Source organism: Gallus gallus, chromosome 2 (assembly GCF_016699485.2).
Source record: "Gallus gallus isolate bGalGal1 chromosome 2, bGalGal1.mat.broiler.GRCg7b, whole genome shotgun sequence".
Taxonomy (NCBI): Eukaryota; Metazoa; Chordata; class Aves; order Galliformes; family Phasianidae; genus Gallus; species Gallus gallus.
The window spans coordinates 54,460,932-54,478,551 of NC_052533.1; the positions used below are offsets into that span (position 1 = coordinate 54,460,932).

The 17,620-nt window shown below is 39.6% G+C and overlaps 1 protein-coding gene across 4 annotated transcripts in view; it reads left to right on the top strand.

Moving 5' to 3' along the window:
- ADCY1 (adenylate cyclase 1) overlaps window positions 1-17,620 on the top strand; it is a 192,526-nt gene that overhangs the window by 77,704 nt on the left and 97,202 nt on the right. For all 4 annotated transcript variants that reach the window (XR_003073678.3, XR_003073677.3, XR_003073679.3 and 1 more), the window contains exon 4: window positions 7,004-7,115. Coding sequence is in view for 1 of the 4 variants with exons in the window: in XM_418883.8 (XP_418883.4) it covers window positions 7,004-7,115 (112 nt within the window). In the remaining 3 variants the exon portion in view is untranslated. The remainder of the gene's footprint in view (window positions 1-7,003; window positions 7,116-17,620) is intronic.

Below are 17,620 nucleotides of genomic sequence, written 5' to 3' on the forward strand. Positions count from 1 at the left end.
GTTTGAATTCCAGTTTTAAAATATCAAAGCTTCACATGTATGGGGAGGGTGATCACCCTTCCAGGGCTACCACCCGAGTGGAAATAGACTATGGAAGATGCAGGTTTGCAGTCCCTGTTGCTTATCTACTGCCAGTTTCCTGTCACCTCTGCTGAAAAATCAGGTTTAATCATGTGTATTTAAAAGAACCAGAGGGCACGAATCAGGAAGGGGCCTTAAAAATCATCTAGTTCCCCCCCCTTACGGTGAGGAGGGTTGCCACCCACTAGATCAGTATGGCTGAGGCCTCATCCAACCTGACCTTGAACTCTTCCAGGGATGGGTCATCCATAGCTTCTCTGGGCAATCTGTTCCAATGCCTCACCACCCAAATAGTAAAGATTTCCTTCTAACATCTAACTTAAATCTTACTTCTTTTAGTCTAAAACTATTCCCCCATGTCCTATCACCATTAGATCATGTAAAAATTGTCTCCATCTTTTGTAAGTTAACTCTTTAAACACTGAAAGGCCACAGTGAGGTCTCCCTAGAGTCTTCTCCAGCCTGAACAAGTTCAGCCTATATAGATAATAAATGCAGCAGATGCCATAACTGTAAAATTTCATAGCAATAGAAATGAGCAGAATTTTCTAGAAAGATATTCAGGGCTTGTACTCACGACCTGGCCTTCATCCACTATACCTTGTGCAGACTCAGGAGTTATAGAAATTGTAGCAGTTTCAGTATAACACCTTTATGCCAAGGAAGTGTAACAGTAATCACATTGTGTAACATATTCCATTAGTTTTGAAACATACGCATGTAATTAACTTCAGTATTAACTTGTTTGTAAGCATAACTGAAGTATAATTATCATCTCAGCACACAGTAATTCAGTATTTTATCTGTTTGTACATTATGTCTTCAGTTAGGCATTATGGACTTCGCTTTTGTGTATAATTACCAGGGTTTGAATGGCTAAGGATTAATTATATTTTAAACATTGACAGGATTAGCTAGGAACCAATATTGACTTACTGAGGTTGTATGTAAAATAAACTTCCTTGCAACTAAATCAGTGATGTATTTGTGTACTTCAAGTGTTCTATATTTAAAAAGTTGAAACTTAGACATAGTTGTACATGTTAACAGAGTAATGGTTGCTCTGTTGCTAAATAATTATGTAGTCACACTGTCCATTTCTGGTTTACATGACAGCAAATTTTCCGGTTTCATTGGTGGTTGAAGTTGCTAAGCCACTACCCATTGTATTTGGGAAGCTATGGCAGTTCAGTGAAGTTAGCAGTTGACTGGAAAAGTACTTTCATTTTCCAGAAAGGGAAAAAAGGAATACCAGGGAACTACAGGTCAGTAAGTCTCACCTCTGTGCCCAGATCACAGAGCAGATCCTCCTGTAAACTGTGGTAAGACATCCACAAAACAGAGAGGGGATTGGTGACATCCAGAATGACTTCACTAGAAGTAAATCATGCTTAACAAATTTGGTGACTTTTTACATAGGGGTTAAAATTGGTGCAAGAGCAAGTGACATTACCCACCTGGACTTGTGTACAGTCATGTACAACATCCTTGTTTCTATAATAGAGAGACACTGATATGATGGATGGACTGTGGGCTATGACAGTGGTTAGAAGAATGCAATATCCAGCCAATTTATGTTATTTGAGATCAGTGACAAGTAGCATTCCTCAGGGGTCCATAGTAAAACCAGTGTTATTTAACATCTGTTGGCAATATGGACAGTGGTACTGGACATTCCTTCAAGTTCGTGGATGAAACCAAGCTGAGTGGTGTGGTCAACATGTTGACAGGAAGAGATGCCATCCAGAGGGACCTTGACAGGCTCAAGAGGTGGATATGTGCAAATCTCATGAAGTTTAGCAAGACCAAGTACAAGGTTCTGCACCTAAGCAGAAATACAGGCTGAGCAATCAGTGGCTAGAGAACAGGCCTGTAGAGAGGAACTGTCACAGAGTTACCTCTAGATCTGTGTTCATTACAGGGGACAGCAGGTCCACAGGCCAGGAGTAAAAAAAAAAAAAAAAAAAAAGAGGGAGAGTGGAAAAAAAAAAGAGGTGTTAACAGTTTACAGGACACTGGCCCAGCCCCATGACTAATGAGGCAGGGGAGTCAGGGCATCGGGAGAAGGGAAAGGTAGAGAGATAGTAGATGGGTCTAAAAAAAAAAAACCACACTAAAGTAGCAGCAACTAGCTGAAGAGGACTGTTAATTTACTAAATATGATCTCAGAATGCAAGATAAGACAACACAATTGGAATTGAGGCCAACAAATCAAGCAAAATGAGGATGTTCAAAACCAAGGCCTTACTCTATAGGCTGCAGGGGGACCACATGCTTCCCTGCCAGGAACAAAGAGAGAAGGGGCAAAGTTGTGACCTACCAGAGCTTCACCTTTCTTTCTCTGGGGAATGCTGCTCCTTCCCTCCCCTCCAAGAATCAAACACCCAAAAAAAGGCAGTCCACAGAACCAGAACATTAACTCTTTTACTCCCACTACTTTACATGATGTTATGATGTGGAATACTGACACAAAAAAAAAAAAATCAAGACCACAAGTACTTGGGCATTTTAGTTGATGGGAAGCTCAATATGAGCCAGTAAAGTGTGCTTGCAGCCAGGAAAGCCAACCATAGAGTTACAGAACCATATAATCTTTTGAGTTGAAAGGGACCCTTAAAGATCAACTAGTCCAACTCCTCTGCAATGAATAGGGACATCTACAGCTAAATCTGGTTGCTCAGAGCCTGTTCCAGACTAACTTTGAATGTCTCCATGGACAGGGCATCCACTACCTCACTGCACAACTTGTTCCAGAGCCTTAATGTAAAAAGCTTCTTCCTTATATCCAATCTAAATCTACCCTCTTTTACTTTGGAACTATTTCCCCTTGTTCTATCACAATAAATCCTGCTAAAAAGTTTCTTCTCTTCCCTATTATGGCTCCCCTTTTGATATTGAAAGGCCACAGTCAGTTCTCAGAGCCTTCTCTTCTCCAGGCTGAACAGCCCCAGCTCTCTCAGCCTCCTAATGGGGAAGGTGTTCCATCTCTTGAATCATTTCTTTGGCCCTCATCTGGATGTGCACTAACAAGTCCACATCTTTCCTGTACTGAGAACTCCACATCTAGTCACAGTACTCCAGGTGAGGTCTCACCAGTGCAATGCAGAGGGGCAAGATCACCTTCCTCAACATGTTGACCACACTTGTTTTGATGCAGTCCAGGATATGGTTGGCTTTCTGGGCTGTGAGGGCACACTACTGGCTTATGTCCAGCTTCCCATTCACCAGTATCCTCAAGTCCTTTTCAACAGAGTTCTACTCCATCTTTACCTTCCCCAACTTGTAGAAATTGCGGAGGTTGCCACAACCCAGGTTCAAGAATTTGCACTTGAATTTACTCAGTCTCGTGAGGTTCTCCTGGGTCCACTGCTTAAGCCTGTCTAGGACTCTCTGAATGGCATTCCATCCCTCAAGTGTGTCAGCTGCACCACACAGCTTGTTGTCATTTGCAAACTTACTGAGGGTGCACTTGATCCCACTGTTGATATGATTGATGAAGACATTAAAGAGCATCAGTCCCAATCTTGACCCCTGAGGGATACCATTTGTAATGGATCTCCATCTGGACATTGAGCCACTGACCACCACTCTGGGTACAATCTCGCAACCAGTTCCTCATCCATCAAACAGTACATCCATCATAGCCATATCTTTCCAATTTGGAGAGAAGTATGTCATAGGGGACCATGTCAAGAGCCTTACTGAAGTCCAGGTAGATAACACCAATGAGTCTTCTCTTGCTCACTGATGCAGTTATGCCACCATAAAAAGAGACAAAGTTGGTCAGGCAGGACCTGCTGCTGGTGAACCCATGCTGGTTATTCCATATCTCCTCCTTCTGTTCCCATATGCCTTAGCATAGCTTCCAGGAAGATCTGCTCCTGGATCTACCCCAGAACTGAGGTGAGGTTAACAAGCTGACAGTTCTCTGGGTTAGACTTTCTACCCTTCTTAAAAATAATTACTATTATTGCCTTTTTTTCCCCGTCAGAGACTTCACCTGACCACCATAACTTTTCAAATACCATTGAGAGTGGATAGGACACTCTGTCAACAAGTTATCTCAGGACTCTGGAATGCAAATCATCAGGACCCATAGACTTATGGATGTTCAGGTTCCTCAAGCAGTTGCCAACCTGATCTTCACTTGTAGAAGGAGGGCCATCACTTCCCCAGTTTCCACCTTCTGAATCATATTCTGGGCTGCATCAAAAGAAACATGACCCACAGACTGAGGGAGATGATTCATGGCTCTCATGAGATCGATCCCACCTGCAGTACTGCATTCAGCTCTGGGGACCCCAGCACAAGAAGGACTTGAAGCTATTGGAGCAGGTCCAGAGGAGGCCTTGAGGATGATCAGAGGGCTAGAGTACCTCTTCTACTAAGGAAGTGTGTGAGAGTTGAGGTTGTTCAGCTTGGAGAAGTACAGGCTTCAAGGAGACCTTCTTGCAGTTTTCAGTACCTGTAGGGAACTATAGGAAAGCTGGAGAGAGAGCCTTTATCAATAAATGTAGTTATAGGACTAGGAGTAATAGCTTTAAACTAAAAGAGGAAGGGTTTAGATTAGATCTTAGGAGGAAGTTCTTTACTCAGAGGATGAGTCATTGAAACAGGTTGTCCAGAAATGTTGTGGATGACCTACCCCTTGGGGGCATCCAAAGCCGTATTGGATGGGGCCCTGAACAACCTAGTCTATTTGGAGGTGCACCTGCCAATAGCAGGAGAGTTGAAACTAGGTGATCTTTAACATCCCTTCCAACTGAAAAAAAAAAGGTATATGACTCTATGTGTATGTGTTATGACTGTGGTTTTTCATTTATAAACACCTTAAAAGCAGATAACAGTTTTTTACTTTAAAGTCTAAAAAGAATTCTAGTGCTTACTTTTCCCAAGTGGACATTGTTTGTTCCACAGAAGACACTTTTGTTAATTTAATGTGTCTAAGAAAAAAACAGACCGCCATATAAATTGAAACAGAAATATAAATTAAGTTAAAATGTAGATTGTGCATGGGTTAAGATGTAACACAGCAGAGGGCTGAATGTAAATCATAGTTGAAGACCTCAGTGAACATTTGAATACCTTTTAAATCCTCAAGTAATTTAGGAGGACTATTTGTGATGAATCCAGTTCACTTCATGACTTCATGACTGCAGTTGTGGAGAAGTTTACTGCTGGATAAATGCTGAATATTTTATTATAAGAATCTTTTTGTCATTTTTAAGCAGCATAGGAATGAAATAGCTATTGTTCCCCTGTATCAAGGGGGGCCTTAAGTAATACTTTCAAAAAATATACTCAGAAGAGAGTGGAGAAAGTGACCTGAGGGTTAACAGGGCAACAGGCTTTGTTTGTAGATTAAAGCCCTTTAACTCAGAATTAGCTAGTTTTGTGTTGAGATCTATTACCTTATCTGCTCCAGTAGAAAAGGGATTTTATCAGCTAGGTTCAATGAACTGAGAGAAGTATAGGCTGAGCTGGGAAATATATTGGGGTTGTTTGGTTGGGTTTTTTTTTTGGTGCCTTCTGGGGAAACTTCAGACTTTGTAATTTTTTCTAGAAAGCAGTAACATCTTTGTTCTGCCTTTTTATTATCTGTCATTTTATCTAAGCAGTAAGGGTATATTAAGTGGGAATATGTAATGTTTAACTTAAGTTTTTAGTTTGTGAGAGAAATTTTACATTATGTCAAACATACTTAAGCCACATGGGATGCTGCTGCTTGTTGGTTTTTGCACAAAGAAAGATTTGCTTCGCTTATATTGCCTAGGTATTGGGTATCAAATATTAGTTCTCTGCAGTAGAAATTGAATCTATGGAACTACTTTAGGGTCTAAATAACTAAAAAACATCATAGGTCCAGACTTGCTTAAGGTTCAGGATCTATACAATAACTTTTACACTGTTAGACAGTTAACAAATGTACAGTTAGGAGAATGGCATAGTTAGGACAGCATTTTACAGGTGTACAGCTAGAAAGATTTTCGTAGCAGAAAAAGGCAATCAAAAATAAATGAAACACTCACCTGCATCCCAGGCTTGCAAAAGAAAACTCCAAAGGGAGGGAATTCCAGAAAGAGATCCTTCCTCAGTGGCAGTCAGCCCTTAAATGGGGGGTCTAGGAGAGGTGAAGACAGGCTCCACCCCTTCCCATAACATAGGTGAATTGCCTTCACCTGTGTTCCCATGGCTGACTCAGTCCTTGCCTCAGGTGATCAATCAGTGGTTCAGGCTGTGACTCAACGGTTCCCATACAGCTCTATATCACTGTAGTATTTATTTTCCTTGAACGTATTTTATCATCACAGATGGGTAGGGATTATTAATGCAGATTATACTTTTGGATATTAAAAACTTGCTGAGAATTGGTGGAATCTGAGTACTTATCTGAACCACGTAGCACAGTATAGAGAAGTCATGACTGATACTGCATATGCTAGCTCCTAACAGGTAAGCAGCAAAACCACACCACAGAGCTACAGTATACAAGTCTTTCAGTACTTGGTCATGCCTTTCTGCGTACAGTAAGCCTCAAGAAAGGTTTATCAGTATGGCTATGGAACTGTACAAAGAGATAAAGCAAGATGAATAGAATGCAGCTGTAAAGAGCAGAAGCAGTTTTGTTCCTGAAGTGCTCAGAGAGGAAATTCTTGAATGAGGTGCTTTGTCCTATGTACTTGTCAGATAAGTATACAGGCACTGAAGAGAGTCTCATGGTTGTCTACAAGAGATATCAGCACCAATCTCTGGTTAGTTCTGTGCTTCTGATCTATACTGGCTTTATTCCTAGCAGCACTTTTGGTAGCATTCTATGGTTTGTTTGAGTTTGGTTTGAGTCCCATTCTTGCTATAAGAGGGTAATGAGAATGTGAAGGTGTCTTCTGTACTGATGTCTCTGTGTCTTCTTTCTTCTTTACAGCATTTTGTTTGCAGATATTGTGGGATTTACTAGTTTGGCATCACAGTGCACTGCCCAAGAGCTGGTGAAGCTGCTAAATGAGCTCTTTGGTAAATTTGATGAGTTAGCTACTGTAAGTACAATTTTTTTTTAATCTACTTGAAACTCCTTTCTGAATGGTGATGCATGAATTAAATATGTTAGAAATGTGTAATAGACTGCTTTAGCCCTGTGTGTTACAAGTTTCTAATGCTTCAATTTTTTTTTTTAATTTTTTTTTAATATTCTGTAGAGTAAACAGCCAATTTAAGTGTTTAGGAAAGGAGCTTTAATTTTTTTTAATAATTTTTTTAATTTGCTTTCAAAAATATTTTTTCTTATATTTGTTTGGAGGTAACAGAATTCTTCATTGGTCCTGGCTGCAGAAAAATTAGAGATATGAGAGATATTTCAGTATTAAAATTTCTTATCTGTATGGAAAGAAAACAATAATAGAAATTCTTTATATTTAAGGCACAGAGTGAAACTACTTTCTGTGAAGATAAGAAGCTAGAGACTCAAATCAGTTCATCACAGATGACACTCTGTCACAGAAATTATGTTGGTTGTTTTTTTTTTTTTTTTTTTAGAAAGGCTATTGTAGGCAAAATGGAATTTGTATTATTACTGATACTTGTGTTTTGGCCATTGTGTTTAAATTTGTGCCCACTTCCCCAGGGAAAAAGAATTTGAGTGAAATGTTCCTTGCCCTAAAGTCTAATAGTACCACAGGCATTTGACAAGAAATGAGAGGAGTGGATGCTCCTGAAAATGTTCTCAAAGCTGGTTTCAAATTACACTTTAAAATGTGTTTTCTCAATGAAGAATACAAAACTTCTTTGATTCTATCTTGTATGCTAATCTAGTCCTCAGAGCCCTAATTTCTGTCAAGTAGCACCTCTACATGAATTATGCTTCTCCACTGTCTAATCATATCTTCTTACTCTATGCAACAGCCTAGAGAATGTATTTCTTCAGGTCAATCATACAGCATCCACGTGGTCCAAATTCACTTTTAATCTTCCACAAGAAGTCTATGGACAATTAGACTTCCTTTCTAAAAGGAGAAGGAAGTCTTCTACTGCGTAAGATGCCAGGGTTGAGGAAGGTCTATTCTCTCTCCCCAGAGTAGAATATATTTTGCTCAAGTGTTATATCCTGATTTGCACTCTGTTCAAGACAGAACAGAGAGGAACAGCTGTGTATTCCCTTTTCTCAAGGAAAGCAGAGGAATAAGTTAGATGCTGAGTAGAGAAAGAATGAAGTTGGATTTTCTATTTTTATGTATATATAGTAAAAAAAGACTGTGCAACTAATTAATCAATGGAAATCCTGTCAGTTCCTCATGGAAAGCACAGGCCCCCTTCCTAGAGCACTCCAGAGACATGTAGGTTTCAAATAAAAGGGACTGCTATGTAGCTGAGCATTGGCAGAAGCTTGAATATCTTAAAGATTTTAAGTAGCTGCTTATCTTAGTTTCAATACAGAATTTCTCCTCCAAATGACAACAAGACATTTAGTAAGCTCTTTGAAAATTTACGGTGTTTTCATTTGTTGTTATCTTAGCCATTAATCTGAAGGGAATGTAACAGCAAATGAGCTCTGTGACATAACAGACACATAGAAACACTCATGCCATTGACATGCAGCATGGCACTGAAGCCAGGGAAAGGGCTACCACACCATTTTTGCTCCTTTACCCTGGCTGCATACAGCTGACTGGAGGTGACATCTGAAGCCAGGGGACCAGGCAGATGGCTAGCTCATGATGTGAGGTCATTGTTTGGTGGGGAAGAAGCAGATTAGAGACAGAAGCGGAGATTAAAATAAATAAATAAATAAATTGCTTTCTGTTCAGCTTTCCAAACTTTCCAAATTTGTATTTTTATTTCAAATTCATCTGCAGGCTTCTTTCAGCTACGTATGAAAAAATTATTATTTACATGTCCTTCTAATTCATACTGTGCTCATCAGGGTGTGATTAAAGATGTAATGTATGATCTTTCTTTACTTCTGATGTGGTAAATGGAGACTTTGTGTTGACTCCTGCATTCAGAAAAAAATGTGCTGAGAGCTGTATTTTTTTCCTAGTTAAAGCAACTTCCAGATATTCATTATTAGGTCAAAACAGAGGGCTGGGTTGATGTAAAAACATTGCTATGCATTTTAGTATTCAAAGTGATGAGGGAAGAAACCGCAGAGAACTTAAAGGAAAATGTAGTGGTGATAGATATGATCCCTGCAATGCCTATAGTGTGATCTGTGAGCATGCATGCTGTGTGCTGCTGCTTCTTAGGAAGAAGTAGTTGTAGTACAGCAATTGTCCTGTCTTACAACTGTACTGCTTTAAAACTGAAAAGCTTTAAAAAAAATGCTATAAAAATACTTTGTGGGAAGCATAGTAGCAGGAGTCAGAAAGCGTTATCCTACGTGTATTTGCTGAGAGTCTCGTGAAGAATCTTGGCATTTTGGCACCTTGACACTTGGTATGAATAGTCTTTCCTTTTGCTTTTAACAGCATGGCTCTAAATTTGGCCTGTAAAAGGTGCTTCAGAGAAACATATAAATATATTCTTGAGAGATCTAGAACAATTTAATCCTAAAGGAGTTTGTCCTTCCAACATTTAGAAGTTAGTTTATGGCTTGGGGCATTACATTTTTCGGTTTTCCTGCTGCTTTTGAAATACAGTAGAAACTGTTTCAGAGAGTAACAGCTTATGACAGTGTTTCAACTTGTTGTCTTTCAACTCTTTCAAAAGCTTACTTGTACATCTTTTTTAATACAGGGAAAATGTCTTACGTTTTCACAATAACATTGTTAGGTCAATTTCTTAATGAAACAAGTGTTAGGTAGTTTTATTTTTATATGACACTGTCTTCCTCCTAAAAACATTTGAGTCAATTGGGTCAACTTCAGTTACTACAAAAGAAGAAGTAGCATCAAAAAAATAATGCTAGACAAAAATGAGTGACAGTGCTGGTATCCTTACAGGAGTGTAATTTCACCCTAGACATTCACTGAAGAATCTACATGGAGAACAGCTGTTTTGAATGCTTCAGAATTCATCAATATGTCTGGTTACTGAAGTACTTATAATGCTGTAGTCTCTAGACACGCTGATTTTAGACTCATAGGGCAGCCCAGGTTGGATGGGAACAGAAACATCATCAGGTCTAGCGTTTTGTGGGAAAAGGTAGCCTAGATGATATTACTTAGTACACTGTAGCTAGTGCCCTGTCCAAACATTTCAGAAAGGTGTCTTGAAAGGTCAAATAGATTACAATAAACAAATACTCTCTTTTTAATTTTTTTTCTATTGAAGTTTTAAAGCGCATACAAAAGTAAATGAAGTTTTGATTCTTCCTATTATGATACAAGCGCTGCTCTGAAAACAATTCCTCTCATTATCTTGGCTCTTTATGTCAGATGCTGATGTTGCTGAAATGGAAAAAGAGGTTGAACGTTCCTGCCAAAATTCTGTTATATTCTGTTGTTGTGCAGTCTGAAAAATTGTTGTCTGACATCAAAATGTATATGAAGAAAACGTGTGTAATTGAACCATAAGATCTTGAACTACTCCATGCTGAAAAAAATGGCATTCACAGAAATTTACCAGTATCTGCTAAATGTTTATGGAGATCAAACAGTGGATGTTAGCACAGTGAGGTGGTGAGTGCTATGTTTCAGCAGTGGTGTCAGTGACAGTGAGTCAGTTCTGCTGGTGCAGATTTTTATGAACATGGCATGCAGGATTTTGTTCACCACTGATGAAAATGCTTAGCTAATGGTGGTGACTATGCTGAAAAATAGTGCTTTGTAGCTGATAATTTACTCTGTGAAGTAATGTTATTGTACTTTTTGTATCTCCATAGTATCCATGGAAATAAGTAGGAGGCATTACTTTCAGAGCAACCTATGCAGATGCTTGAATAGATCTGATTATGTCTTTAGAACATTTTGATTTTAATTAAAATTAGAATGGAATTTCTAAGTAAGGAAGAAATGTATGTTGATTCTAGATTGTTCCTAAACTGTAGTGAAAAAGTTGTATTAATTGTCTGTAGGAAAATATTCTGGGGAGGAAGCTGAAGTATAGTAGGATCATACAAATGGGCAGGTACTACAGAAGAGATATCTTGCTTGATCTCCATTACAGTTTTTAGGTTAAAATACTGTTCTCTGTATGTCGATTCTGTGTCATAACTCTACTATACTTATTGTGAATTACCAAATTCTTCCTTTGAGGTTCAACACAGCAAAGTGCAAGGTTTTGAACTTCGGCTGGAGGAATCCCAGGCATATATACAGACTGGCAGGATAGTCCAGAGTAGCCCTGCAGAGAAGCACCTGGGGTCCTGGTGGATGAAAAACTTAACATGAGCCAGCAGTGTGCTCTTGCAGCTCAGAAAACAAATGGTATCCAGGACTCCATCGGAAGTAGGGTGGCCAGCGGGAACAGGGAGGTGATTGTCCCTCTCTACTCCTCCCTTGTGAGGCCCCATCTGGAGTAGTATGTCCAGGTCTGGAGCCCCCAGTACAAGAAAGACAGGAAGCTGTTGGAGAGGGTCCAGAGGAGGGACATGAAGATGATCAGAGGGCTGGAGCACCTCCGCTATGAAGACAGACAGGCTGAGGGAGCTGGGCTTGTTCAGCCTGGAGAAAAGAAAGCTGCAGGGTGACCTAATTGCAGCCTTCTAGAACCTAAAGGGAGCCTATAAACAGGAGGAGAGTGAGCTCTTTGAAAGGGTACATAACAGCAGGACAAGGGGAAATGGTTTTAAGCTGAAGGAGGGAAGATTTAGGTTGGATGTCAGGGGGAAGTTCTTCACAGAGAGAGTGGTGAGGTGCTGGAACAGTCTGCTCAGAGAGGTTGTGCATGCCCCATCCCTGAAGATGTTCAAGGCCAGGTTGGATGGGGCCCTGTGCAGCCTGGTCTAGTATTAAATGTGAAGGTTGGTGGCCCTGCTTGTGGCAGGGGTTCAGGAGGGTTGGAGATTCATGATCCTTGAGGTCCTTTAGAACCCAGACCGTTCTGTGATTCCTGCAGATCTGAGATTTGCTTTTTTGCAAAGGACTTTGATGGATTATTTTGATCACCTCCATACACGTGCAGTGTGGACATTTACATTGAAACTCCTTCTGAAGTCAGCACAGAGAAAGTTATTTCTGGAGTTCAATGTGTGTCATCCAAGATCAATGCCTAATTACTCCAGAAGTTCTTGTTTCACTTTTTTTGGTTCACTTTAATCTGGTTGATAGCTGTAGAACTGTTAGGTTGTAGCTTGAACTGGTGGTTGAGCATGTGGTGAAGGGGAGTGGCTGGCCTAGGGAGCACAGGTGTAAACAGTTTGCCTGTGCTCCCTACGTGACCAGAAGTGGGTAGACTCAGACTGGAGCCACCCTTGGCTCATATAAGGGCCAGGTACTGAAGGGGGAGCACCTCTTAGCCCTAGGCTGCTTTCTGAGTAGGAGTGCTGTACAGTCAGGGATCCGCTTCACCAGTTGGGTGTGTTCTGTTCTTAGCCTGGTATTGTTAAGAACCTGTCAGAAGCAATTTTGCTTCTACAGAAGCAGAACTGAAGTGCAAAAATGTATACTTTGGCTTTCTAATGTACTCTTCATATATGGTCTTGGCTAGAGTCTTATGCACTTATGCAGATCTGCTATACAGAGCATAGCAGTGCATCGGGGGACTTCTCAGCCAGAAGGAACCACACATCTTGTGATGGAGGCCAGCAGTGCTATCTTCAGAGCAGTCTGCTTTGCTTGTTCCTTCCTATCAGATCTTTTTTTTTTTTTATCTCCATGAGGTCTTCCTGAAGGCTACTTTCTTATTAGTCAGATGGATACGATGTCTTGTTAGTTCTTCTCAAGTGATCTTTTTTCAGAGATTCTTGTAAACTGAGAGGGATGGATGTTTCCAGTGATTAGGTCTTGAACATTTTCCATGATTTTTTGTTTAGAGTATGACTGAATTTCATGTTTTTAGCTAGTGCACAAAAGTGACAGTTCTTTAAATTCTCTCTGTTGTGGTAGATGAAACTGGGAAAAATATCAGTTTCCTGAAATTTAAGGCTTAGTTTTTCTGCTTTTTATAGTGTATTTCTTTAGGGTTTGTTTCTCCTTGGATATTTCTCTACATAAGAAAACAATATGTTAAAGAATACTTAATGAAAGTTATCTAGGAGGCAAGCGTGTTTATCAGTCATGATGGTTGTGTAAAATATTCTTGCTGAAATCTTTCTTCATTTGCAAGTAGACAAATTGGTATACGTGACTGTTAAATAGATTTTTACTCTCAAGGACTAAAACAATTTAACTTTCTAATGTTGTCAAATTAGTCTCCATTCAGAGTAGGGAGGGACTTCACAACAAAGTGGAAATATGTAGACGATGTGTGCTAAGAGCTTGTAGGCTATTAGAGATCAATATATATAATTACCAATAATACTGTGCAAAAGAATTTGAACAAAAATGCTTTTTGTTGCTATCCTGAATAATTCTACTTATGCTATGCCTATGATGTGGGTCTCGAGTGTAATGACTTCACAAATCATTATTAGACTACAAGCTTATATAGACATGGCCAGTCTTCCGCATTCAGGACCTACCAAGACATTTGCTGTGGTGCTTCGAATACTGAATCAAGATTTGTTTTCTTTTTCAACTATGTGTATTACTCCATATAAGCTATTCTTGTTAAGTCTATCCGCACTGTTATTGCTATGAATATGCCTCCACTGTCCTGTTAAATCAAATATAAACATTGCAGTTAGTTCATGCTCAAGGTTTTTAATGCTGAGACAAGGAGATGTGCAAGAACTACTATAGGTTGCTGAAGCTACTATTTGCAGACATTATTCCATTAAATGGTAACTAGAATGATCATTTCTAATTTTAAACCTAGAGCTCAAGACTTGAGTAAAAGAAATACTAGAATGTTCATGTAGTAACTGAGAGGATTCCATAAAAATTTCTAATTGGCAGATTTCAAAAGCTTGTTATCACTATGTAAGTGTATTAACATTGCATTATAACTCATCTCTTCTTGTTGTTTAATAATGGAATAAAATGTGGTAAGTGTAAATATCAGAAACATAAATTGATCTCTTCTAAAGGATCTCTCATTCTCACAGTTTGCTGAACTTTAATAACTTGGTATTACATTGCACAGTTGCACAGTAAAGCCATCTGACTAACTTCATTCAATTCGCTCCCTGTTCTTCTAAGACTCTGAAGGAGGATTACTTTTCCTTACCCATTCCTTTAATGATATAACACTGTACATGCACTTCCAAAGGTGTTTGGAGCAGTGTCATTGACTATCCATCTGTGTAACAGAAGGATTAGACTAGCAATGAAGGCAACAGGTATCTACACTCAAAGATCTTCCGTTAGTCTGTGTTCAAATGCTTTAAAAGAAGGGCATCAAAACTGGCTTCTGGACCAATGCTGCTGTCAGATTGATTAGTATACTATTGGTTCACTGGATGAATATTCAAACTTGTGTTACTGAATATGTTGTTTATGCTTGTGAGAGTGTAAGTGAATTTGCAAACCATGCCTATGCATGTATACATGCATACGTATGGATACATATATTTGTGCAGTGTGTTACCTAAAATATTTTTTCCCCACTTCCGTTCCAATCTAATGAAAAAACTGAAGTTGAATAGACTTGATTCCAGTTTTAGCAGATTTTTTTCTTTATACACATCTGTAACATAAATTTATGAATTTATCTTTATTATTTAACTATATAAATTTGTTAATTTCTAGTGTGATTCAAAGCTTACTAAGCCAATTATTTATTGAGATTAATAACACTTTAGTATAAAGTGATATGATAAATGTGCTGTACCTACTATGTACACTGAAAATATGCTAAAGTAGTTACTTCTATCATGTCTTTATTCAAGTCCCCATATGTTTCACTGACCTCTTTGAAATGAAGTTCTAGGTTTTATAAAACAGATAAATATTTTACTGTTTTATGTCTTCAGGAAATACTAAAGACTGGGGGGGGGGGGGGAGGGGGTGTTTTTGGTTTTTCCCCAGTAGTTATTTCATATCGTCTTCACTCAAGGAGAACTGTAACTGTAATATTTTTGACCTGGATCATTAAAATAGACTTGATTCCCTGAGGATTAGAGGGACAACTAGTATAATTTAATGTAGCTCCCCGAAACCCATGATGCCATGCTGATTAATATGAACTGAAAATTTGATCCCACTTGCCTAACTAATACAAGTGGTTCCACTCTGAGCATGGCAGGCTGCTTAGAGGAAGCCTTTAGAATGGGGTACAATCCAGCTGATACTACTAGAATGGAGGAAAAAAGAGGAGGGGATAAAAGGAGAGGAAATCACCAATGTGTCATCTGTGATGGCTTCTTTCTCCATGGTCAATAATCTTTCTCTTGGTTGATTGAATGACCTTACCCGCACCAAAGACAAGTCATGCCTGACCAATTGATGTTCTGTGGTGGAATGGCTGCATCAGTCAACAAGGGAAGACTAACCAATGCCATCTAAACATGCTTCTGTGAGGCCTTTGATATGGTCCCTCACCACATTATTATCTCTAAATTTCAGGGATCTGTACTTCAAGGGTGAACTATTCAATGAATAAGGAATTGGTTGGCTGTCTACAGCTGGAGAGTAGCAGTCAATGTTCCAATGTGCAGGTGGAAGCCAGTGAGGAGTGGTGTCCCTCAGGGAACTGTTTTGGAACCAGTGCCCTTCAGCATCTCTATCAGTTGCTTAGGCAGTGGGATCAAGTGCGCACTCATCAGAAAACTTGCTGGCACTAAGTGGTGTAGGGATGCCATTCAAAGGCGTCTGGGCAAGCTTGAGAAGTGGACCAATGTGAACCTAATGATATTCAACAAGTCCAAGTGCAAGATGCTGCCCTTAGGTAGGGTCAGTACCAGACATGAGCACAGACTGAGAGGAAAGAAACTCCTTGAAAGCAGTCTAGCAGAAAAGGACTTGAGGATTCTCGTGGATGAAAAACTTAATATGAGCCAGTAGTATGCACGTGCAGCATGGAAGTCCAACTGCATCCTGGGCTAAAACAAAAAAGAGGTGGCCAGCAGGATGAGGGAGATCATTATTCTCCTCTTTTCCATCCTTGTGAGACCCCATCTGAATGACTGCATGCAGCCCCAGGGCCCTCAGCAGTAGAAAGACTTGGATCTGTTGGATCAGATCCAGAGGAGGTCTACAAAGATGACCAGAAGGCTGGAGCACCTCTTCCATGAAGAAAGGCTGAGAAATCTGGGCTTGTTCAGCCTGGATAAAGCTCTGGGGAGGCTTCCCTTCCAATTACAGACTTCTAATTGGGAGGGAGACTGACTGATAGGACAAGGGAGAATGGTTTTAAACCAAAAGAAGGGAGATTTAGAATAGATATTAGGAGGAAATGGTTTGCTCAGAGGGTGATAAGGCACTAGAATAGGTCGCCCAGAGATGTTGCAGATGCCCCTTCCCTGGAGGAGTTTAAGGCCTTGTTGGATGGGGTCCTGGGCAACCTGATCCAGTGGTGGCATCCCTGCCCTGTGGCAGAGGGACTGAAACTCAGTGATCTTCAAGGTTTCTTCCATTCCAAGCCATTTCATGATTCTATTAATATATCTGTAAGGGAGAGCAACCACGGACCCTTCCTCCTCAGCAATACCGCCTGGGCACAGTAAGGAAGCAACAATGAAGCATCCAAGAGAGTTATGTGTATTCTTTCTTCAACTCTCATAGTTCAAAAATGTCCCCCTGGAGTCACTATTTTTCCTAGAGAGAAACAGAGCCATTGGAGATTTCCTTTTTAGTGCAAAATCTATACGCAAGACTTCTCTTCAAAATGTTAAGAAAATACTGAGCCAAATGTTTTGTCTTGTGGTGGTGTTGTTTTTTAGACGATAAGGCAACATTTTTTTACTTTTATTTTCTGTTGTTTTTTTCCCCAAAAAGTCATGCGCTGAGTTTGGATCCTTGACTGATACTTTATTTTTGATCTTTTTATTTAACAGACAATTATTTACTTGGATAGCATTATCCACTACACTGTCCTGTTCAAGAGAACACCTAGATGTCTGCTGGGAAAAGTTGCACTACCCCTTAAACTTTGTTATTTCTTTTAAACAGCTCTTGTTTAATTCAAACCATGCATTCTTCCTTTACTTTTATTAGAAAACCTCATCTTCAGAATGTGATACAAAATCTGACTTGTATGGTACAAGGATATGGAGTTAGCAGTTTTTCATTCTAAGCAGGTAGCCTTCACATTTTTGAAAAACATCTAAAAAAACCCAACATCTATAACAAAATCTGGAGTTTTTTGAAACAGAAAGCTCCCCCTCTACTATCTATATATGATAGATAGAATGAACTGCTGTATAAAATGCTTATCTAAAAGTGTGAAGAAAGATCTTACCAATTTCTAAGGATCCTTTTCTTTCCAAGATGAGCTTCCACTTCATTCTGACCAACCGTGTGACTGGCAGCTGTGCCCAAAGGAGTTCTGCAGAACTGATTAGAAATCTCTTGGTAAGGGACTACAGATGGGCAAGCTGCCTGGCCAAGGCAGGTCTAGTAGTCTCTTG